Source organism: Xyrauchen texanus, chromosome 14, assembly GCF_025860055.1.
Source record: "Xyrauchen texanus isolate HMW12.3.18 chromosome 14, RBS_HiC_50CHRs, whole genome shotgun sequence".
Lineage (NCBI taxonomy): Eukaryota > Metazoa > Chordata > Actinopteri > Cypriniformes > Catostomidae > Xyrauchen > Xyrauchen texanus.
In genome coordinates this window covers 7826982-7851947 of record NC_068289.1, presented here as the reverse complement: position 1 = coordinate 7851947, position 24966 = coordinate 7826982, and the positions used below count along the sequence as shown (strand labels likewise).

At 39.8% G+C, this 24966-nt stretch overlaps 1 protein-coding gene across 1 annotated transcript in view; it reads right to left on the bottom strand.

Moving 5' to 3' along the window:
* Positions 1-1343: 1343 nt before the first annotated feature.
* The window catches only part of LOC127655148 (protein Wnt-6-like), a 32532-nt gene continuing 8909 nt past the window's right edge, over positions 1344-24966 (bottom strand). Inside the window, exons 2-4 of the mRNA XM_052142792.1 lie at positions 23896-24116; positions 6851-7155; positions 1344-3852 (exon numbers count right to left, since the gene is read on the bottom strand). Coding sequence (XP_051998752.1) covers positions 3391-3852; positions 6851-7155; positions 23896-24116 — 988 coding nt within the window. The 3' untranslated portion in view covers positions 1344-3390. The remainder of the gene's footprint in view (positions 3853-6850; positions 7156-23895; positions 24117-24966) is intronic.

The window sequence follows — 24966 nt, the reverse complement described above, 5'->3', positions numbered from 1 at the left end:
CTATTATTATTATTATGTTGATTACCACATGCAATAATTGTGACTGGTCCCTCATTTATTTAAAAAAAGAAAAACAAATGGTTACAGAATGGCATGTACAATGGAAGTGAATGGGGCCAGTCCATATATGTTAAAATACATACTGTTTCCAAAGTATAGCCACAAGAAACTAACATAATATGCATTGATGTTCGTGTGATAAAATCTCTGTTCTACATTATATCATTTTCGTGAAATAAAATTGCTTTCCGTGATCAGTTTATTGGGTTGTGTTGTCATGATAAACAAAGTTGTAATATTGGATATCATTTTACACAGATAAGGTAGCAATATTATGAACCACAATGATATAAATCCCCCATGAAAATAGTCATATGAGGGCAAAAATGTTAAAGCATAAATACATTTTTCAACAGCTAAAATTAGATAAGATGAATACCACCTGTACAGTTGCACTGGAGTTCACAGTCTCTCGTTTCCAGTGTCTTTACACTTCATTGTCTGTGTGATCAGAGGAAATGAGAGTGTATCCCATCACACTGTGTATCCACCCACAGTGGCAGGCCTTCATTAGTTCCCTGTGTTTTACTATCAGCAGGCAAAGACAGAATGATCCTCTCATCATGTGCATTCCACAGGCACTGTGTCTCTGTGTGTGTGTGTGTGTGTGTGTGTGTGTGTGTGTGTGTGTGTGTGTGTGTGTGTTAAAGTGTACCTCACCATTCAAAACAGCAGCCATTTTAATAGATCTGCTTCTATAAATCTAATGGCTGTCTGTGGAATAACTCTGCTGATGTTGTCCTGCTCTGGGCTGTCTATCATTGTATCTCTCGTTCTCTCATGCTCCTGGCACATTCCCGCTCTCCATCTTCCCCTCCATCTTCAACACTGTTGGCTATGCAGCCCAAATTCCTGGAAAATATTAACTTGTGCCGACTTGCAGGACTCTACTAATACAAAGGCAGTCTTTTCCAACTGCGTAAATAACTCAAAACAACACCTTTTTTTCTGCTGAGTAGCAAAACGATACACTTGAAGCTGTGGTGTTAAAGAAATGTCTCAAATTGCCCAAGAGAGACAGCGTAAAGCATCGAGTCTTGACTCCATGTAAAGTAAGGCAGTTAGAACAACATTCATATGATTTGTTTAATGTCTATGAAAGGAAAGCATGGCATAAGCTTCATTATGCCATCTATATAAATATATCAGTAATGGGATCATCTCTCCAAGTCAAAACTTCATGTGAGAGATACAACATTCAACCTACAATTCTGTTACAGTCTATTAAGAATTTTCTTAAATAAAAGCCTATTTCAAAGTACCTAAAATGTATTTCTATCCGATTTCATTATACTTTTTAAATAATTACCTATTAAATCATTTAAATCTTCTTTCTCAAAGACATTATGATTAAGCAAAATATCACATTCTGTAATGAATTAATGCAAGACAACTTAATAAACAGTTGTTTTGAAGAGCAATTGATAATCTTGCATATCCTTCCACCACATTTCTCATGTACCAGTTTACGATTTTTATTTAAAGTGTAGAACTGACCTCAGATAAATAGAGCTGAATACTGTGGTTTCAAGTCATTTACATTTACTGGACATGCCATTACTTTTCACTATCTTAAGTCCATTATATTTATTGTGCTCCTATTACAAATGCATATGAAAGATGTATTTCTCTATGGTCTGTGGCTCACAAGATAGGAGAACAAGAAGAAAACTTCAGATGATACCTCATGAAGGTATGTTCCAAAAAATGCAATACATTCCAAACAAAGGAAGGGGTGCTTGAGATTAACACTTGATGAAAGTCTCATGGCTGACCCTGTAGTATCTAGTGAAACTCTACATTCTTTATGTCTGTTTCTTAACATTGCTGTTTCTGATTTCATTAATGATACAGACAGCAGAAATATTATATTTCAAATATGATTAATTTGTCTGACACTGAATATGGTGCTAAAAAGTCCTGAATTTGCCCTTTATGGAAATGCAGTGTTTTGATGACCCAAAGATACTACTGACAAATCAAAAGGGACACATGAACTGATCTGTGAAAAGTTGACACTGCCATGGAAACCATATCACAAACAATGGAAATACATTTCTCATACACTGTCATTAACAATCTGTAAAAATCAGTTTAGCAAATTGAGCAGTGATAGCATACTAAAGGCATATGCAAGGTCAATAATATGCAAGCACTTTTATTCTTAAAGGGTCATTTCAACCGTAAATGAAAAATCTGTCATAAGATGTTAGGTATTCCTTTTCACTTTATGGAAAAAAAGGTGCAATGAAAGTTAATGGTGACTGAGGCTAACATTCTGCCCAAACACTTCCCTTTATGTTCCACAGAAGAAACAAAGTCATAGAGGTTTGGAACAACATAAGGGTCAGTAAATAATGACAGAATTAATAATGTGAGTGAACAATTTAAAAACAATCAAAACACTAAAAATGTGTCTTACCATGGAGCAAATGGATGAAAAAGAGTGTTCAGTACCAGTAAAAGTGCATTAAAAGCCCTCAAGATTAAATATTATACCAAAAAATGTCAAATGAAAACAGAGTTTTTACACATTGCTTCTCTTGCATATACTTTTTACCTTTGAAACAACAGATGTTAAGGTTGAAATGACATGCTACTCTTTCTGTTAAAAGTTCTCACATTCAAAGTGCTTTTAAAAGAAATGACAGGGCATTAGTCAATTCACTCACAAGTAGTCATTTTAGACAATATAAATAAGATTATTTTCATTGTGTCCAGGCAATGTCCATTTTACAGAGCGCTATTCCAAATGTCCTTTACTTGATGTCCCTCTCACTTTAGATAGTACAGAGCAAGAGCAGCTTTTGCCATTGCACTGACATCAAGCACCATCATGCTGCTGTGCTTCTATTATCACCATTGCTGCAATTCTGTCCCTGTGTGCACATAGTGAGTGCTCAAGACAGTGAAAGTGCTTCCATTCATTGACTCAACAGAGGATATAACCACTTATAGCATTCAATGAAATGACAAAATAAGCAGGGCTGATCTAAAAGAAACAGACACACAAAAGCCCTCTTCACTCTGCAGATAAGGATTTCTGAATGTCTTGACTCCACAGCTGATGAACCCCTCCTAAATCTTGAGTAATCATTGAGACTCGTGGTTCTAAAGGTATTCTGAAGGGTGCATTATGAGTCAGATGCACCTCTAGTGTTTTCCAAAAACTCAGGGTCTGAAATGTGCATGCACGTTTTGCAGTACATTCTAGAGTGGATCTGGAATGTTCAAGAGTCTTTGCAACAGAGCTTGATTGTTCTAGCTTGACTTCCAGAGGATTTCTCATTCTGATGCACTCTTCTCAATCTCTATATCAAGGGCTTTTGGTTAGTGACACAAACTGAGATCCTTCCTAACAGAACACTTTTTACACTGGACTACGCAGCACCAGTGGAAACGGCAGAGACAGTTTTCCTCCAAGACCACCGTCTCGTCCCAATGTCCCCTCTCGCAACACAGAAGGTCGCATCCACTCACATCTAGAGCAGTGCTGTTACATATTCGCCCCCGTGTGCCCAGGGAACCAGTCTTCCTGTTGGGCAGGCAGAAGTCTGGCGACTCAGCCGAGTAAATGAGATCCTGCTTGTCTGGTGGTTTGATGTTTAGGCCCACTGGAATGAGAGTCTTACCATCATTCCCACCCATCACTTTGGATGCCCCGTTGAAGCGCTCAAGCAGACGGTCGCCCACTTCGCGGAAGAGAGGCATTTTCTTCCAGCAGGTCCGCAGAGTGCAAGAGCCAGACAGCCCATGACATTTACATTCAGTTCTCATATAATTCTTCACCGCCTGCAGTTCAAGACACAAAGATAGTTCAATGAGATTAAAGGAGAAGCTATTCAGAAGGAATTTACCCTCGTCTCTCCCCTCCCTCTCTCCTTTGTAGCCTCCAGCGACCCGAAAGCCAATCTGAGCAGCTGGAAGCATTGATTCGAACAGATCCACACCTGTTGAATATCTGATAAATGCTGCATTAAAATTGTTTTCTCTAGTTAATTCCAAACAAGTCTCTGCGAGGCTTTTGAAAAGAGTTTTGATTTCATGTAATCATTAATTGAAAAACATAGGTATCTGCCAAACATGTCTGTTCCCCCATCTTGTTCTTTAATGTCTATTTACCTGTGAATGACCCATGCTAACAAGACCTGTGGGTATGAGGCAGTAACCCCTGTAAGATGAAGCACTACAGACACTGGGGAATAGTTTGTGTGAGGATTCGGCCAGTGGCCGATATAGACGTGCAATTAATATTGGTGATTTCTTGAAGGAAACTGTATATCTGACCTCCTTAAACTACAGAATTATAAGAAATGAATACAAAATTAAGACTTTTTGTATATCTCAAGAGTTTTTCAAATACAAAATTTCCATTGTACAGTATTACAAAAGTATCTAAAACAGAAAAGGACTAAAAAGAATAGCAAAAATTATTTGGTTTATAAATAGGTCTCCCAAACACTTATCCTACAATTGGCTTATTTATAGCTGTCTGTTCATATAAAAATGGGATAGAAAAATATTTTACAACACTTTCTTCTATTCCCGTTTTTTATGCAGATACACCCAACACACTCTCCCAACAAAATCGTCAGAATTTGTACAACTTTTTTAAATTTGGCTAATTAGTATAATATCATGCGACTGCACTCTTTTGGATTCCTACGACTTTCGCTAAAGCCAATGACGTCGCTGGACATCGTTTCCATCTAATACGCGACAATTACTTACTTCTGTCACACACAACAGCTTCTTATCATGTTTACACGCTCTACTGATTGATTACGTTTAGGGGTTTGGGTAAGGGCATAATATTAATAAGTATGTCCTTAACGCCTCGTGCGTGGAACTCTTGCTTACTTATGTAAATGTTTTAATTCTACCTATTTATTGTTTTTGTTTTAACTCTCATTTTAACTCCCAGTCTTACTTATTCATGTATTTACTTATTCATTAATCATGTATTTACAGGTGCACTCAGTAACTTTTGTCTTTGTGTCATCTTGGACTTACACTGACACCTAGTGGCTTGGATGCAGCATTATTTAAAATCAATAGATTTCAGTTTCAAATGCCATTGTAGAGATTTAGAATTCACATTCAGCCATGATTAGTTAGGCTGAGATATTCTTCTAAAAATCTGAATTTGTGTTCAGCAGAAGAAAGAAAGTCATACACATCTGGAATGGCATGAGGGAGTAAATTATGAGATCATTTTAATTTTTAGGTGAACTATCCCTTTAGAAAAGATTTATCTCATTGATTTCAACCGTGGTATGATTGTTGGTGCCAGACGGGCTGGTTTGAGTATTTCTGTAGCTGCTAATCTCCTGAGATTTCAGCAGCTACAGTTCTGCCAAATGCACAACATGTCAAACTTTGAAACAAGTGTATTGGAGTGGTGGTGGTGTAGTGGTCTAAGCACATAACTGGTAATTTGATAATCAGAAGGATGCTGGTTCAAGCCCCACAGCCACCACCATTGTGTCCTTGAGCAAGGCACTTAACTCCAGGTTGCTCTGGGGGGATTGTCCCTGTAATAAGGGCTCTGTAAGTCGCTTTAGATAAAAGTTTCAGTTTCTGTTTTAATTGAGTTTTTCTAGGTTATTTTTTGAAATTTTGTTTCAGTTTTTTCAGTTTCAGTTAACTATAATATCCTTGTTCCGTCTCACAAATGGTAGATAGGTAAAATGTTTGGGGAACCTACCATACCTAATTGGTGCAATTCTGTTTGGTGGTACAGAAATAACAAACTTCTCCTTTAACTATTACATGTATCTAGAATGAGAGGAGAGGTAAGACTCAGAGAAAGGGGTGATGTGTGTGAACTAGTCTTATCTCAGTCCAGTGTGCCTTCTCCAGCCTTTGCCAAGTATAGTTCCATAACATTTCCAAGCTCTTCCGTGCTTGGGCATTTGAAGTGCACCATCTGCTCATTTGAGCTTGACTATCTCTAAAGGGTTGTACAGGCAAAACAGCACACGACTGTGCTTGTAACACCTATGCATTGATGCAAAAATTCTATCCACTATGATATTTCACCAGGACCATAAAAAAAAAACAATAATCTACTTCAAACCTGCATTCAAACATGAGGGCAACAGGTACTGTATGAAGTTGCTGTTAGCAAACTGTGAAAGTAAATCAAAGCTACTTCACTCGTCAACACAATGCAAATCTTTATGTATTGTTGATGCGTGAACCAAAATGTGTTGCAGGTCTATTCTGATGAGGAGAGAAAGAAAAAATATTGCTAAATGCAAATAATAAAAAATGTACTTGCCATACATTAATAATGAATTTAAGATAACAAGATACATAGGACTATAAACTTCATAATAGATGAAAAAAACATGTATCTTTTATTTATATCTGTGCATCCAATCAAATATTCTGTTTTTTATTTTCAAGTCACTGTCACTTGGAAGAAGCTAGCCAAATTAGGCAGATGCCAACATTGACAGTTTGCATAACATGCCCTAAAATGCAAAAATCATGAAGGTAAAAAGAAAATATGACCCTGACTACATTCAATTTGAAGTTTGTTGGGTCATCATGACCAATGTTAAATATGCATCCTAAAGCAAAAGTGTTTTTTTTTTCCTCAAATAATTTGACCAGATTGACCTGCGACCCATTTTTATTACTTTTATGTATCTTTGTTTTTCTTCTCTGTATCATTTATATGAAAATCACTTTTAATTACCATGTGCTAGGTTAATTACCATGGGCTACCATGCTATATTACAAGTATATGAATTAGAATTTGTGACAAAATAATATAACTTACCAGCCTACCAGCCTCGTTATTATGAAGATCAATCAGTGTGCGAATGTCACTCTTGCCCTTCCTCCGCCTAGCGTCCATGAACTGCTTAGACTTCTCGTAGCCAAACTCCACATCATCCCCACAGCCTCCCCACTCCCACTTCACGCCCTCAGTTGGGCCCATGCTGGCTAAATGCGGGGGTGGTCCTCGGCTCCGCGTGGCCTCACAGCCGCACTGCAGTAGCTCCCCCATGCTGCAGGCCTGGGTCACTGCATGCGTCACGCCCGCCGCTGTGATGGCATACACGAAAGCTGTCTCTCGGATGTCTGTGAACACACACAAACACTATTGACATCAAAGTGAGAACTTCTGATTGTTGACAGCCAGGCTTGCAGTCTTATAATCATGACACTTTAGATATCCTAAAGCTGTATGGACTATTTCTGTAGTAAGGTACACAGCTCACCTACAATGAGAGAACTACTGAGGCACAACCAGGGGGCCAGGAATTGTTTTTTAAAAAAGGCTCTTAAAAGCATGAAATTTAATTATATTTTCCCAATCTGCTGCCATTTTTGAGTAATGCAATTACTCTAGATCTCGTACTTCCATAGGTGCCAGCCAAACACCACCACAGAGATGAATGAGGATGCTATGTAAATACATTAATATGTTAACTATATGCATGCTATTGTAGACAAGGCTACTCAATTTGATACAATATGTAACAGCCCTGTCTCTATATCAACCCCTTTATAGCCCCCTGCTTTAATGTGCTAATCCAAGCACTCATTAATTGTAGCATTCACAACATAAACTTAAGAGGAGAGCAGAAAAGCTGCATTTAACAACTCGTAGTAAGGGAGTTGAAAAGGATGACTTTTATCCTGTGTAAATGCAGTGAGCGTGCAGTCACTTTTCAGACCAGTGCCAATTCTATATTGCATGATTCAGTGAATGGGATTCATTAAAGCCAGTGAAATGGAATAAGAGCTCTGGAAGAGCAACACACACACACACACACAAACACAAACACACATGTTAGTGCGGCTATCCTTATGAGGACTCTCACAAGGATAGCCATATTTTTATACTGTACAACCTATAGATTACATCCCCTAACCCTAACCATCACAAAAAACTTTCTGCATTTTTACATAATAAAACAAACAAACAGTTTAGTATGTTTTTAAACGATCTGAATTATGGGGACACTAGACATGTCCTCATAAACCACATTTATAGCATAATACCCTTGTAGTTACCAGTTTGTGACAAAAACAATGTCCTCGTAAGCAACCCAACCCGCCCACACACACACACACAGATATTAATCCCAGCTGTCCATTCCCATTCCCGCTGTCTTCTTCATACTGTGAAGCAGTGAGTGAGTGAGTGAGTGTGTGTGTGTTTGTGTGTCATTGTGTTCCTATGATTGTGTGTGTGTGTGTGTGTGTGTGTGTGTGTGTGTGTGTGTGTGTGTGTGTGTGTGTGTGTGTGTGTGTGTGTGTGTGTGTGTGTGTGTGTTCTGATACATGTGTGGACATTTTTTCCATACCCCACCTGAAAACACCTGTAGGTTTCTGGTGCACAGAACACCAACAAAGTCTGTATAAACAGAATGCTGTTCACTGGATAATTACCCAAACATGCAATGTCCTCTCAGACAAAGAGAACCTGCCTTCCCTTGTCATACATTAGGTATAGATCCTCAGATTCTGTGGATACTGATAAAAAAGACAAAACTTCACAACCCCTAAATTAAGGTCTCAGCTTACTGTTGGGACATGGATTGTCAGCCTGCTTTGCATTACTAGACAGTGCAGTATTTAGCTTTGGTTGAAGATGTTATAAACCACCTTCATGTGTGTGGCAGGAGTCAATGTCATTGTCTGCTCATGTGCTGTACGATATACAACAATCTATCTTAATGCTGACATATACAGTATTTCTGAATGATTTGTAATTAAAACAAATCTGATTTGTAATTATGTACAAAAGTGAATTGAACAGGAGTGATGTCATTTAGAATCTGGCCAAAAAGGTGTTTTTGATTTTGTTTCAGTGGATTGTAACAGCTCACCTGGGAAAACTTTTAGGAAAATATCTTACTGGCTGCTAAACACCATCTTACTGCCGTTGGTCCATGTCATCATTAGGAGTGACCTGGAGCTCCACCTAGCTTGAGGCCAACAGCTAATAGGCCTTTATCGCACTTCTGTGTTCGCAGAGCGGAAGCTTCACTTAGTAGCGTAAAATAACTTCCGCTGCAGTCTGTTTCAATGTCAGTTCCAACAGCGCTGTGATCACATTGCTTTCATGTACTTACTTTATATAATCTCCATGTATAATACAAGATCCGTTTAAAAAAGTTCACATAAAGAAACGTTTCCATCCCAGAGTCCGATTACAGAAATTAACTGGTTAAATCATTGTAAATGTGGAGTTATATCCTTGTAGTTTGAGTACGATGATTGAAGCTTCCACTCGCGAGTTGCGACTGAATGCAATGTAAATAAAATATAGAGATAAAACTGTCCCAGTGTCTACAACTGTATTATATTCATAAACAGGATAAGAGCATGCTGCAATAGTGAAAACAAAGACATTAAAACACTTAAACGCTGTCTCTTCGGACTTGAGTGGGGCACAATAATCATCTGGGATTAAGCTGAACAGTGCACGCAGCTCCTTGTGAACTGGGAAAAATTTGCGCTGATAATCGCCTTGCTCAGATACTATTACACATTACAGTGCTAGATCACTCATGGTGAAGTGCTGAGTTACTCCAAAGAAAAGATGAAACATCTGATGCGAATCCAAGATGGCTTAATTTATTTAGAAAAACTCTGATCATCCATAGACAGATCGATGGGTGGATGTTTGGTTACATTACTATGTGATGACACGCAGACTGTGATAAAGGACTATTTCCGTTCACGGTATTCAGGTAGTCAAGGCCAGTCAACATGAACACAACTATGTGCAGTTATTAGCGAGCTGGTGCAAATTTACCTACATCTGTACAATCGTTCACGTAGAGACATTTTCCAAGAACATTTCATGCATTTGTTTTGTTTAATTAGTCTAAATCTACTAAACCCTTTTGTCAAACCGGTGTGAATACAATAGACTGGGCTCAGACGTGTATGATCAAACCGTTGTGATCTGCATTCATGTTGCTGTTTACCAGCAAAATTGGTTGTCATATTGACTGAAGTGGTTGTCATAATGAACTAGCTGCTCAAATAGTCTTTTCAACATCACAATATCTTTATTTTTATATGATTCAAACTTTAAAACAATCACTAAATAAAAGTATAAACCTGTTACCGTCTGAGCGCACTGTTGAAATGCAGTGCTGCTGCCATGTTTTTTGACTTCAAACAAAGAATATACAAACTAGTCAGTCCACTTGAGCATTCTCTCATTCCGTCCATCACAACCACTTTTGGGGCAGAAAGATTGGAAGGGCTAGGTTTTTAGAACCTTCTATGCTCCTCACTTTGTATGCTTCTATGACAATACAAACTCAGAATCACATCTTGCATTGCAACGGAAATATGGCGGAGTGCATAGCCGGTGTTACGGTTCAACTGGTTTTCATGTCATCTGGTGTCCTTCTTCCATTTTACACCAAATGTGAGATTTGGCGATTCCAATAACCATGCTTCTGACTCAGTATTTTGCTACAGTGCTGTAGTTACAGTCTGGTACAGTTAGTTACACTTGACACAATAAGCTATTGCATACCAACATGACAAACCATTTCATCAAATATTGAAAAGACAGTGACGTAAAAGCGTTGACAATGGGCAACAATGGGTAATTTTGTTTAATTGCTTCGCTGATCTTATGATGTTTATCTACATTAATGTCACTATTTAGACTTAAGCCTACTGAGCATATGTCCACACTAATAACAAACAAACTCAGTGTGGTTTTATTAATGTTGGTAGTTTGTTCATTCAGTTACGGATTGATTTTATGATATTGCATAATATTTGGGTGCAGCGTTACGACGAGAAAATAACATTCATATTTCATACAATGTCATAATCGGACAAAACCATCCAATTGTAAACTGAGGCACAAATTAACATGGACGCACTGCTGAATTTTATGCACCATTTCACACTGAACACAAACACTCATGATTCATGTGAATACAAAGATGTCCCCTTAAATTGTTGCTGTTTAATAGCTCAAATGAATAGTGCACTACAGAGATGTACAGATCATATTATTGATGGCCGGGTTTGAATCTCCTACCTCAGTTAATCTTGCATACTTCTGCTGTTTGTCCTAATTATTCCACTTACTTTAATCTGTACAATGATGCCAGTATCATGCAAAAGATTTAGTCAGGAGCATGATTTTCAGAATCGTTCACATCTGGTGTAAAACGGAAAAAGGTCACCAGATAACATGAAAACTAGTTGAACCATAACACCAGCAAGTGCATTCACAATTTATAATCATAATCAATCATTATAAACATCTTTGATAATAAATAATCTGACCTTCAGTGCACCTGCTGTGATATAATCTGTCCTCCAGAGCACCTGCTGTGAAGTGTGAGGTTAAATGTATTATAATTACAGGGCGCATTAAAGAACTCATTCTGGGAGATCCATTAGTACAGGAGAAACTCATGTGCAAAAAGGTTAAATACTCTTAATTGTCCATTTACTCTTTTGTTTTACATGTTGCCTCAATCATGTGCCTTCTGCAGTAAAACACATTCACACATCTGTCCACAGAAAAATATGCCTATAATAATTTTTTGTCTGTATTCATCCAATCAACACTATTTAATACACCCATCTCTGCAGTTATATCAGTGTTAGAGGTGTGCAGTGAAGCCATTATCTGTATCTGTATATGTATTTTCTCATATGACCAAATTATCTGTAACTGTATTTAGATAGAACTGTGTGTGGGCGTGGCTTAAAACGGAAGTGCGTTAAAACTAAATGAAACAGCCATTTTTAAATATTACTCTTATGTTTATAGTTTGTATTAATAAAATATGCCTTGTGTATGCCTTTTCATAATAATAGTATAATAATAATAATTATTATTTTACAATTATTATTTAATTAAATGATAATAAATAAAAAAAAATCTTACCAGATGAAGCTGAATTTGTAGGCTACATTAACTGTGGAATATATTGTTAACTTTGGTTTCTCCTGATATTTCAGATATTATTATCTGCCTGAACGTTTGTTCATCTATTAATGTATAACAACATTATTCCTGAGGCAGGAGGTGTCAAGCAAAATGTGAAATGTCAAGCACACATTTTGTAGTGAATAATAAATACAAATTCAACCATTAAATTAAATTTAATAAATACATTTAGCCTAGAAACTGGTGAAAGTCCTGTAAGTCTATCAGGATTTTTTGATAGGGCACCATTATTTAGTTAAATAATAATAATTTTACATTTATACAGAGCATTTTCAGAGCTCAAGAGCACTTCAAATTTATCACAGTTTAAAGAAGAACAAGAAGAAAAAAAGACAGAGCAAGTTTCAGTTTATTTGTTTTTCATAAGCAGGAATATTCCAAATAGATGACTACTATATGGAGCATTTAAACCTTTATGGAGCATTTAAACTTTTTTTGGAATAAAGTCAGATAATTACCTTAATTGCTGATGTGAATATAAATGTGGTTAAATTTAAGAGACGGCTAGATGAGATCTGAAACGATTAGTCGACATTATCGACAACATCGACAATAAAAATTTGTCAACAAAAATGTTCGTTGTCAAATAGTCATTTTATCTCATTTAACGTAACATGAGATCATATTATACTGTAATGATGGCGCGCAAGAGCAGCACTGCCGTTCGCGCAAGATTAAGGAGAGAAAGAATAACACACCCCACAGTCCAGATGACTCTAAACTTTCCAAACAGCTTCAGCTGATGTAGATCACAAAGTATGAGGGAATTATAATGGAAAAATACAAAATAAGCAAATACAGAAGCACTCTCGTTGTGGAATAAGCGGAGCCGTAGCTCTGGAAAGGAAACACACAGGTGTTACATCTTAAATGCAATTATATTTAATATATTTATTAAAGTTCAAATAATACAGAAGCAGATCATGTAAATAACTACAAAGTCTGAAACTGGCATTTCTCTGTGTGGTCAGCGCCTCTTCTATAAGTTTTGCAAATGTCCCGATCTAAGGGGGACAGATTGAAACTGCATCCGGTTGATGAACACTCTGTCACGAGGACGCTCATCACTCGAGTGCACGCACCTGATGCAGCTAGATTATAATGTGATGGCTCATGACTTCGTCACTGTGCATTTCTTATCGTGAAGAAAATTGGCAATACGTAGCTTTGCTAATAAGAGAGAGTTTGTTTTTTAGTGAGTTAAAGATGGATTGAAGTGAACAGAAAGGTGAGAGGGTAGTCTTCACCCCGTTATACACTGAAACAAAATGTGTTTTTTATTTGATATTGTTTTGGCTTGTTTTCCAATATAAACATCTAAAACTCATTTAAAACAAGATACATTCACCTGAGAAGCAGCATATGAGATATTTATACTAGTTTTTAGAGAATAGATCTTGAATATAAGTATATTTTGTCTTCACTGCACTCGCAGAAATATAACCAAGTAAAAGAAAAAAACACAAATACAAAATACACTTGTACATTTAAGATACATTTTCTCAAAACATGTCTTAATATCTTATATGTTGCTTCTCAAGTAAATTATTTTTTTCTTAGACAATTTTAAATGGAAAACAAGAGAAAAAGCAGTGAATTTCTTTACTGAATTAAACTTAATAAAAATATTTTTTCCCCCTTTAATTCAGTGAATGTCATTTATATCGGGAAGACACGCAGGCTTGAGTAAAGTTTAAGATGCCATTTATTTGATAAATGTAAAACAGAAAGTAATGTCTCTCTCTTTGGCGTAGGCCCCTTCCGGCAGTCCGAGGGAGTTGTACCCTGAACCGTCATGTCCTGCCGGAGATAGGAGGCAGGGGGGGAGGAGCCTACCCCCCTGCAGGACAGGGCTCAACTGGTGGTGGTGGGGTGGTGGAGGTTGCTGTGTTAGCACACTGAAACAGCAATGTGATATATTGTGAGCAGACTTATAAAGCAATGGCTTACATGCGATTGGCTAGGAATTACACAGCTAATGATGTGAGGATGTACAGCTATTCTTCTCGCTAGAACTACGCTGCGCTTCCATTTAGAGGATTTTAAAAGATGATTTTGTCCTCTTTGTTGTTAGTAAGCATGTTTAATCTAACCTTTTAATCTGCTAATAATCGTTAGATTAATCGATCATCAAAATAATGGTTAGTTGCAGCCCTACCGACGTGAAATCATCACTTCAGGTCAGGATTTTAAGATCACGCTCAGGTTTAGGCTATAAATAAATGCATAGGAATCACATCTGAATGATACATTAACATAGACATTTCAAGAAGTGGAAAGTGTACATGATGTCATATCTTAGTTAATATTACACTTGACAAGCTCCAGACATGAACAATTTACAGACAGCAAACAGATTCGAGACCGCGGCCATCCGATCTGAAATCACAATGTGCACATTTTTATGAATCCGTTATTCATTTTGAAGTCTTTATTCATGCCTTTCCGAACAGGGTATTCGGCTTTGGGCACATACCTAATCCGGGTCATCATAAATGCAATAACAGAGTGTAATTGGTGCATATTATGGCCACATATATCATATTAGTGCATAAGTGTCATGAATTCAGAGTGCATCAAGACAAATTGCGCATTTTCTACAGCATATCTATTACTTTCAGTCATCATCGAGTGGTTAAAAAGCATATTTTACTGATCTAGTGTGAATTCTACTCATAGAATGAGGCATAAAGTCATTGATAACACATTTTTAAGGTTTTACTGAGCATCCTCATATATACATGTACTTCAAAACGCCCCCCACAGCGGTGCGGCAGGTGTCTGATTGTTGGCAAACAGTACACCGTTGCTTGACTGTTTCAAACTTCTGTTTATCCTTAAACAAAGAATGAAGAGGAACTTCTCCGGAAGTATATTAGAGCCTTAACATGGCAAAAATCACAGCCAATCAGAACATGTTTGATGTTTAAAGGTGAAGTGTGACATCAAACGGAATAGCAAAAATAATTACTGTTTTCAAACTGGCAAGGACGCAACTACCCATTTATGGGGGAATATGCATTATCAACGTTGGTGCCCCCTTGATATTTTTGCTGTCTGACGCATAAGGGTGGAAGAGATTTGGTGCCCACTGGCGTTGCATACTGTGTATTGCACACCGTATTTTTGCGCCCCTTCATTCTCCATCCTCCACATGAACTGTCCCAAAACTTACAACATAGATTAAGTGCATGTTGATATGTCAGGTTGGTTGGGATGCTTAAACAAACAGGGCAATGGTTTGATAGCACCGCAGTCTTAACACTTTCCTTATGAAAAAGGAACTAGAGATCTGGCAAACCAGCCGCAAACTTGCCACAAATTTGCAGCAAATTTGTCATTCATTATTTTCACATGCGAATGAGCTTGTGATTCACCGCAGATGTTTGCCAGAAGTTTGCAGCACTTTACCGATATTGGTGAACCTGCAGCAAACCTTTTTGCCGCAAGTTGACATGAAGACATGAAGTGGGGCTTCCCACTGTGACGTGACAGAAATAGAAACCAAGTGACTGTCCAAAAACTCTAATTATCATGGAGAAAATAGGTTTTATCACTTGTTGTTGTACTGCATCTTACCTGATTAGGACATTAATAAGTGGGTGCTGGTTTTATCAAGTAAACATGCATACCAAGTCAGACCTATCATGATCAGATGATATGTTGTAAACAGTGACTGTATCATTATACATTTGAACTACTACACAGACAAAATTCGTACCTTTGGATCCCATTTGAATCCCATCCGAAACATTCATAAGACGGAGGCTGTCATGATAGACAGAGTGTGAAAGTGATTTCACCTCACCTCCTTATTTATTTCCTCTAAGACACAAATTCCAAACAAATTTTTTGCAGCTGTCTAGGCCCAGGCCTGCCTGTGAAAGAGAGCAAGAACATAGGCTAATGCCAAAAGGGGCTTCTGTGAATTTGCAAATACTTTTTTTAATCCTCAATCTTTGAGTCAATGAAGCATGGCGCTGCAGGATGAAAAGAGATGAGAAGGCAGGCCCCTACAGTGGCTCCACCAGCGCTGACAGTTGGGAATCATTTTGACTGATTTATTTTGCTACCATGTGCTGCCTGCATACAGAGTGGGTTGAGACAATCTCTAATGCTGCACAGATCTTGTTGCATACCTGCAATCCACTTTTATTAACTGAAGGCAACCACACAAACACATGCTCATGGATAGCATGAGTAATTCTCTGATACTGTATGTATGACATAATTACTCTTGCAAGCAATAAAGATCCGATACATCAGGGTTGACTACCCCTTTAAATAATAACACATATTTATAAAGTCTTTCACACTGTGTAGACTGACCCCTGACCTGTTTGAACAGTGGGGTTGGAAATAGAATGTTCTGGAACTAGGACTAAATAATGCCATATTACAGTGTGTGTTTTTTGTAGTGTTAGGATGGTAGCATATATGTGAAAGAGGATTAAATATAGAGAGAGTAAAAATAAATAATAAAGTTAATAATCTCAATCTCCAGGTTTGGAGACATTGTGTTATTTGACACAATCTTACCTTTTTATATTTCTCTCTTTTATTCCATTTCTATCCCTATCTCATTGTATCGAACACACACATACTTACAAACTAGCGCTGTTCTAAAATGTAGTGAGCTGCCTACGGAGGTGTCATAGGCACCAGATGAAGGCTGTTCCAAATGGAAGCTGCCTTCAAAGATACCTTGTTTTTGTTCAATTCTATGTCCGTTTCACGCATGTCTTCCTACAGAGCATGTAGGAAGCAGCCAGTAAGGCAGCTAAATAGGTTTTGGAAAAGAGATACTGAGTTCAAATGTGAGGTCTTGATCACTACTATCAGAATACCGAAGATACCAAACACATCTGCTGAACAAATGTGAAGAAATGTCGTGGTTACTGTTGTAACCTCCGTTCCCTGAATGAGAGAACGAGACGTTGTGTCGAATGGCGTGACACAAGGGGTATTTCTTGAGAGCCTTGAATACCTCTGAACTTGAGAAAAGGCCAATGAGAAATTGGCACAGAGAATTTGCATGTCCTGCCCTTGGACATACGGGTATAAAGGGAAGTGGGAGTGCGTCTGTCAGTCAGGTTTAAGCCGAGAATAAAGTACGGCCATTTACAGTGGTAGGTCTAGTGTCGTGGCAAGAGGAACACAACATCTCATTCCCTCCATCAGGGGTCCCATTTAAAAGCGCCATGTACTAGATCGTGTTAAGTGAACTGCTGACAAAGGTGCAAGCAGGCTGCTGCTTGCTAGAAGCAACTGTATCGGCTGCACATAACCCTACCCAACAGCCTCCCCTCCAACCTCTCTTGCAGAAATGAAAGCACTGACCGAACTGCGCATCTCTGCGGGTCTTCGGACCAGAAATAACACCAATTCGCTAACAAGCACCACATTAGGGCATAAATTTACCTGGTAGAGGGAGCTCAGGCTTGGTTGATCATGTCTACGACCGCAGGTGGTAGGTCACTCAGATCTTCTGCGTCCCATCCAGGGGCCAGACGTGGAGGTTCCAGAGGTCTGGGCGCAGATGCCAGAGGTGCCCCATCCCTGGGAAAGAAGGTCCTTCTTCAGGGGAATTTGTCAGGGAGGTGCTTGTGGGGCACTCGAAGCTGGGGCTAAGAGCTGGGCCTGGGCAGAGGTGGAGCTGAATGTTGTTTGGACGCAGTGGGACACCCTCAGTGGGCAGATGGGGCATGATGTGAGAGATAGCCTCTGTCTGCCTCTTTACCACCGAAAACTGCTCGGTGAAGTCATCAACGGTGTCGCCGAAGAGGCCAAGCTGGGAGACAGGGGCGTTGAGAAAGTGGAAACCCTGTCAACATCGCACATCTCAACCATGTTCAGCCAAAGGTGGTGTTGACCGTCGGTCTTGGAGAGATATCGACCGAATCGAGGAACTACACAGAGGTGGAAAGTCATCTTTAAAAGTATGCGTCCTGAAAAGGACGTTCAACACCTGCTGTGTATTGCTCTTTTGTGAGGGAAAATAAAACTCTTTTAGAAGAAAATACGGTTTTAAGTAACAACACTCTGTCAGACAGAAGCGCTGTCGAAGTGCCCAGGGGCGTGGAGAAAGGGAGAGGGAGAAAGCCGCTGGTAATGCGCCGTAGATCCAACAGCAGTGCTTTGCAAACAGAGGTAAGTGGAACAGTAGTGAACTTCAGCTTGCTGCTGCACAACCGCTTGGCTCCGAAGAAAAAATCTGACTGACAGACGCACGCACGCTTCCCTTTATACCCGTATGTCTGGGGGTGGACCCATTCGACACAATGGTGAGTGAGTGACAGAAGGGAAACAAGGAGGTTATTTCTGACAGTAACAGATGAGGAAGTCTGATTCATTACAGAAGAATATACACTATGATATATTCACGAAGACCCAACTCAATGATTGTTATTAACCTATTGACACCATTCATGCTATAATTAGAATTTCAACTTGAGTACGGGTACATGCTTGTAGACATTCCGATACCTGAACCCAAGGAAAAATGTCAGTAACCTCTTTACACCACACAATACACAATCACCCAACACTGATCGACATTGACAGAAACAAGAGGTCTTGACAGCAAAAATTATGAGGCGCATTCCTGAGGTGACAGGGCAAATTGCGCACGCGGCATCCTTATCATTTCTGGGGTTTCTAATTGGAACCACATATAGTATCGGTACGGTTTTAAGGACAACATCAGAGACAACATGTAAGAGCAGCCGACAGCATTTCCAGCAAATCCTGGCATTCGCAGGCCACTCCCTTGGGCCAAGAAAACAAGCTTTGGTTTATATGTTTTAATAGGGGAAGACAATAGCCCCCAGTTATTTAGCAATGAAAGAAATATGTGAAACACTTTGTACAAACCTTGCACAGTGCAGGAAGTGAACCTGCCTTAGCATAGCTCTCAGCTTTGACACATGGTCATTACAGCAGAGTTGCATGGTAATTGTGGTAAAAGCTTGAAAACAGAAGAGCACTTAAGCCTCACCTATAGACACCCAAGTATTTATGATTAATTTCGATTTTGTCTCGTGTGTTCATTCTGAGCTGGGCCAATGCAGACAGAGAGGAATCATATTGCAATCCGTGTGTGAACACGTCCACACTGGAGGCCAAATCATGAACTCAGTAAGCTCCAGACCTAGATATGACAAGCCTGCATCTCTCTAAATCACTGTAATATGGGCATATATACACTAGTCTAGGCATATATAAACAAGTAAAATTAGGCACAACTTTTTACTGACCATCTCACTTTGGTGGCATAGGGCAGAGATTGGGTAGAAAAAATAGTGCCCTCCTCTGGTGACAACCAATAAAATAATGTTTGATACAGCACAGCATGACTTTGTTTGGAATGGAATACTAGCTTACTACTTATTGCATACTGCAATGTATAATGACCACAATTTCTTTAACTAGTGAGGCAAACAATGGGCACACTAAACATTTCAAACAGTGCTATGCTAAATTGCTATCACATGATCTCACTTTGCTTGTCACATGACCTGATTACATTGCACTTTAGAGCACAATAGCGTCTGCCCATTTTTCAGCCATCTGGGTTCTGGGGTGCTTCTCATTACTTATGGCCCCCAGCTGAACGATTTCCATTCTTTTTGGGGAGACAAAAGAGAAGAGGCCACAGCTGGGGAAGCCTGTCCCCCATTTTTTGAGCAGTCCACTTGTACCTGAGTTGTGGGGGACCATACGTCACTCGTAGGTGCATTGGGGGTAGGTTACGTGACAAGGCACGCAACAGCTTTCCCATCTCACACTGCCAGTCCATGTAACACAGTTCAGCTAGTCGAAGCATTTCATATAGGGACCCCTAGTGTCACTACATCGACACAACTTCGAGTGAGTGACAGATAGGGTACATCTTGTTTAGTTTTGTAACCTCCATTCCCTGATGGAGGGAACGAGAATTTTTGTCCCTCCTGCCACAACACTGAACTACACGCTGACCTTCTTAGTTTATGAGAGACCGCCTCTGGACTGACTGCTGCTCTTCTCTACTTCGGCCACCAAGTGACGTTAAAACAGGCTGTATTTCCATCTGAATGAATACAATTTTATTAAGCTCGGTTCACGCATAGCAAACAGAACAACTGATATAGACAAAAAGTCTACTTTCATAACCTCCATTCCCTGATGGAGGGAACGAGGCGTTGTGTCGATGTAGTGACACTAAGGGTCACCCTTGGGAGCCCCAAACACCACAGATCTTTGAGAAAAGGCCAAAGGAAATTGGCGAGTGGAATTTGCATGCCACTCCCCCGGGGTACATACAGGTATAAAAGGAGCTGGCTCGCAACCACTCATTCATATTTTATGCTTTGGAGCCGAGACAAGGTCCCAGCCATTTCAGCACCGCTACAGCGGCTTAGTTGCCTGGAGGGCGAGATCGGTCACCGAGCACAGCTCCTGCATCAATCCCAGGTCAGAACTACCATCGTGCAGTTCTCTCAGCGCCTTGGCTTGGTGCACTTGCAGGAGAGCCATGGCAGGCAGGGCAGAGGCGGCTTGTCCAGCGGCACTGTAGGCCTTAGTCACCAGTGACACGATGTAAACCTACAGGCCTTGGACGGTAGTCTCGGACGGTTCTGCCAGGTGGTGGGGAATCAACAAGTACCCCCTGGCAGCCCCACCATCGAGGGTTGTGAGAGCGGAGGAGCTCAGAGATCGGGTCCGGGCAGTAAAAGGTGCCCGCCATGACTTTGTGAGCTTCTCATGCACCTCTGGGAAGAAAGGGACCGGGGTGGGGCGTGGCCATAAGAGGCGCTCTGGCCCAGGAACCAATCATCAAGCCGCGAGGGTTCAGGGCACGGCAGAGGGTTCCTCGCAGCTGCCGGGAAAGCATGGACATCATCCCCGTGTCGGCCTGCGACGGGTCGAACGCACACGAAGGTGGGAGCCCCGTTGAGTCCTCGGCATCAGACTGAACCAGCCCGCTCTCTGATGCTGCAATCGAGAGTTCATCTGATTCGCAAGCCCCTAATAAGTTTGCAAACTCGCCCTGAGACAAGCTGGTGGTTTCTTTGCAGAATGGGAGGTCAGTGGGGCATTACCCAGTGGAGCGGCTCCCATTGGAATCCCCAAATTGCCCCCAGTGCGAACCGACGCGGCCTCAAACCCGTAGGTAGAAGGACTGCAGCGAGGATCCATGAACACTGTCTCCGCGTTGGCAGCACCCAAGCACGTGAGGCAGTGATTGTGGGCATCAGAAGCGAAGAGGTTAGGACTGCTACCAGGAATTATACACAAACGGAAAGGCATCTTTAAAAAGACGCTCTCCGTGTGTGCCACTCTTTTAGAGGAAAATATATACACTTTTTAGAGGAAAAATACACTCATTTAGACTGCTGAAGTGCCCAGGGGTTTTCTCTGCACTCCACCGGTGCAAGAGGGGGGAGAAGCCGCTGTAATGCGCCGTACATCCAACGGCTTTGCAGAGGTGAATGGATCAGTTGAGAAATTCAGCTCGCTGAAACACAAACGCTCAGCTCTGAAGAGAAAATCTTAATGAGTGGTTGTGAGCCAGCTCCTTTTATACCAGTATGTCTGAGAGAGTGGTATGCAAATTCCACTCGCCAATTCACATTGGCCTTTTCTCAAAGATCAGAAGTGTCTGGGGATCCCTAGTGTCCCTACATCAAGTGATCTAACTAGTCAAAAGTGTATGGGATAGAAGCAAACAATTATTAAGTATTATTGTACTATGGCTGAACGATTATGACAAAAAATCATTATTGTTGATAATTTCCCTTTAAATTGTAATTGTGATTAGTTTTTATTAATATAATTTACATAAAAATTCTTATTTGGGTTGTATTGTATACTTTATGTTGGCTACGCATCCAAAACAAACTAAGACCTGTCTTCCAGAATAACATAATTGCTGTTTTATACCTCAGTAAATCACTTTAAATTAGTCCTCTCATTTTGAATAAATTATACACAGAAGCGAGTAATAGACATGTCTCTGATTGGTTAAAATGATCATTTCTAACCATCTGATGCTTATAGCACACAAAACTGGAAAGCGCTTTCTCAATAAACTCCATTCCGTTGCTGTGTTCGAAAGAACTTCCGTGAGTAGGCAGACACAGAACGTTTCATCAGTCCACCTGGAAGCCGAATTTTGCTCACAAGGTTTTGCGCTTATACAAATAGCGCATTTGAGGACGAAATAATCACATGTTTTGCCCAAGTTTGCCAGGTTAGTGACATCAAATCTTATACAAATATTTAGAGTTTCGTTTGAGGCATGTAGCAGAAAGTGAAGTGGATATCCACGAGCAGAGCTGCATATTCTGCTTCATTTTCTGTGCTATTTCGTTTATGTGTTTTCGGTGAAATCAATTGCGGAGACTCACGCACCATTATGTAATTATTTTTTTTACATAAAAAAAAACTGTGATTGGTCACTTATCATGTCAGTTAGATGGCGTTCCTGTCTATATGGGTGGTTCTTGGCCAACTGAAGATGCTATAGATCCATAGGTCTGTCTACCAAGACTAGAATGTGCTGTAAGAATAATAAAGAATACAAAAAATATCCTTATTACCTGTGTTAGATATAACTGAAAGTGAAGCCATTAAATATCACACCTGTCTCTGTAAGGGCTAGACATTTAAACAGGTGGAAAAAAAAATATTTGTTTAGCCAATCAGAAGACTTTGAAGCACTTTCTGCCTTTCAATCATTCAGCACATTCACAGAGCAGCCCATATATGGGCAAAAGGATGATAAGAACATCAATCTGAGAGTTTCCCGTTTTGCTCGTTGCTGTGAACAACTAGCGTCCTAGTAACTGTACAAGGTCAGTGTAACTTTTTGGGTTTGCTGACATCAAAAAAAAGCATATTTATTTTTCTAATCTGTGAAATTGAGATGCTCTCCAGCTCCATATCTGATTATAACAGTCTCCAAGTGTATCTTTGTGTATGCGTGTCTTTGGAAAGAAGGGGCGTGTCTAATTCAACGGCTAAGTCCTTTGGAGGTTCTAGAATGGCTAACATTGCTTGCAGCATCCTTAAAGCCATGCCATATGCCTTCCCATACAGAAATATGATATAGTATGTCCATGAACATTTAAACACAATAGTTACTATATTTGGGCATATATGTACGCATTCAAATTTCACTAAGATTAGGGAAAAAAGAACATGCACAAAAAAAAACCATCCTCTCTGGAATTCACTTTGTGTTAAAAATTGACCATTATGCCTGTCAAAATTGACCAGAGCCTGTCAAACAAACAACACTGATAAAATCCACTACCTTCTAATCTACATTGTTTTTCTAACGTATACCACAGAAAGACAAAAAAAAAAAGCTGATTGTTAAATATGTATTAAGAATAGTGTTTTTAAATGTGATCTGACTCTCTGACTCTTTGTCAGATCTTTAGAAGAATTACTTTTTCAAAATATTACATGATGACAGCCACTTTTACATCAACGCCACTGTTGTGGGGTAAGATAATGGCCTCTACTGATAGAGAGGTTTTATTGGGAGGGGTGGGGTTGGGGGTACAATAGTTTTTCCTCTTCAAAGGGCTAAAAAATGTGGCTGATCAATGATTGTGCAAGGCAATTTGGGGAGCATTTTAGAAAGCAATTTAACAGAAGAAAGGCTCTGAAGTAAAAAAAATATCTGACTCAGCTACAACAGCTGTCCTTGTTTTCTCTTGAACTTGGATCAAACATCTCAGAATGAGGGCACAGGTCTCTCGGTCTCAGAACCAGAGTTCATGCCCTCAGAGAGACACTGCTGACCCATAATCGAGAGAAAGATTGATTAAGTTTGTTGAGGGAAAGGTGAATTCATTCACTCTGTGTGAACATACACTCACCTTGCTGGAGGATTTTGCCAAAGTGCTTGTTCTGGCTAGTACAGTTCCAGCGTCGAAAGCGGAATTGGTATTGGCATTCTCGCACACCCAGCTTAGCACCTTTGGCAACTTCGTTGACAATTTCCGGCTGCGTCTGGCAGAGCTCGGCCTGCTTGCCTGCTAGACGTTTTGTCTTCCTGCAGATGCTATTTGGGTCCATGACCAACGGACTCCCCACTGCCCTAAAACGGACAAAACGAAAACACTTCATCAGATGACTCATCTGAACTACACAAGGTATCACAAGATAAAGTGCAGCCATCTTTTAAAACTGCACGACACACAAACCACTTTAAATGATGTAGAGCATTATAAATGTAATGTTCCATTTCTTTACTGCAAGGTTCACATTAAGGTCTGAGCAAATCCTCATTCATTTAGGGGCTTTTCGTGGTTTTAGGCGCACTCATTGTTCCTTGCAGATGACAAAGAAAATATACAGAAAAAAGACAACTACTAGAGTCAGACACACTATAATGTCAGCAGTAAACGTATTACCCCTTTGAACATATACAGATAACTTATAAATGAAAAAAGCTACATCTTAATTGCTGGGTTTCATCAAACGTGATGACAGACGTGTGTTTACACTGAATAAATTGTTTATTTCAACTGCTAATGGGAGAAGAGGCCTCAGGTCCAAAGTGTGGAGTGCGCTGCTAGAGCTTCCCATGACAGCCGCTATGACGCAATGTGCCACAATCCTCCAGTTCTTTCGATTTAATAACTCTGACTCTATCGAAGTGGAGTTCAGCGGCTGTGATCCGTGCAGCTGAAGTCAGTTTTTATCATCACGTTGCCGTCTGGGGGAGCAGAACTCTGTAAGAATACCTCATTGCTTTTCATTCACCCCTGTCAAGGCTAATCTTTCAGACTAATAACATTCATCTGCCGTGCAGAATGTTATTGTTTTAAAACGTCAAACCAACGCTCTTGCCAGTCGCCTTCCATGGCGGTCCAATAAGAAATATGAGAGGGGAGATAACAGATTTTACAAGTGATGCATCCCATCTTGACAGACCTAATATTTCA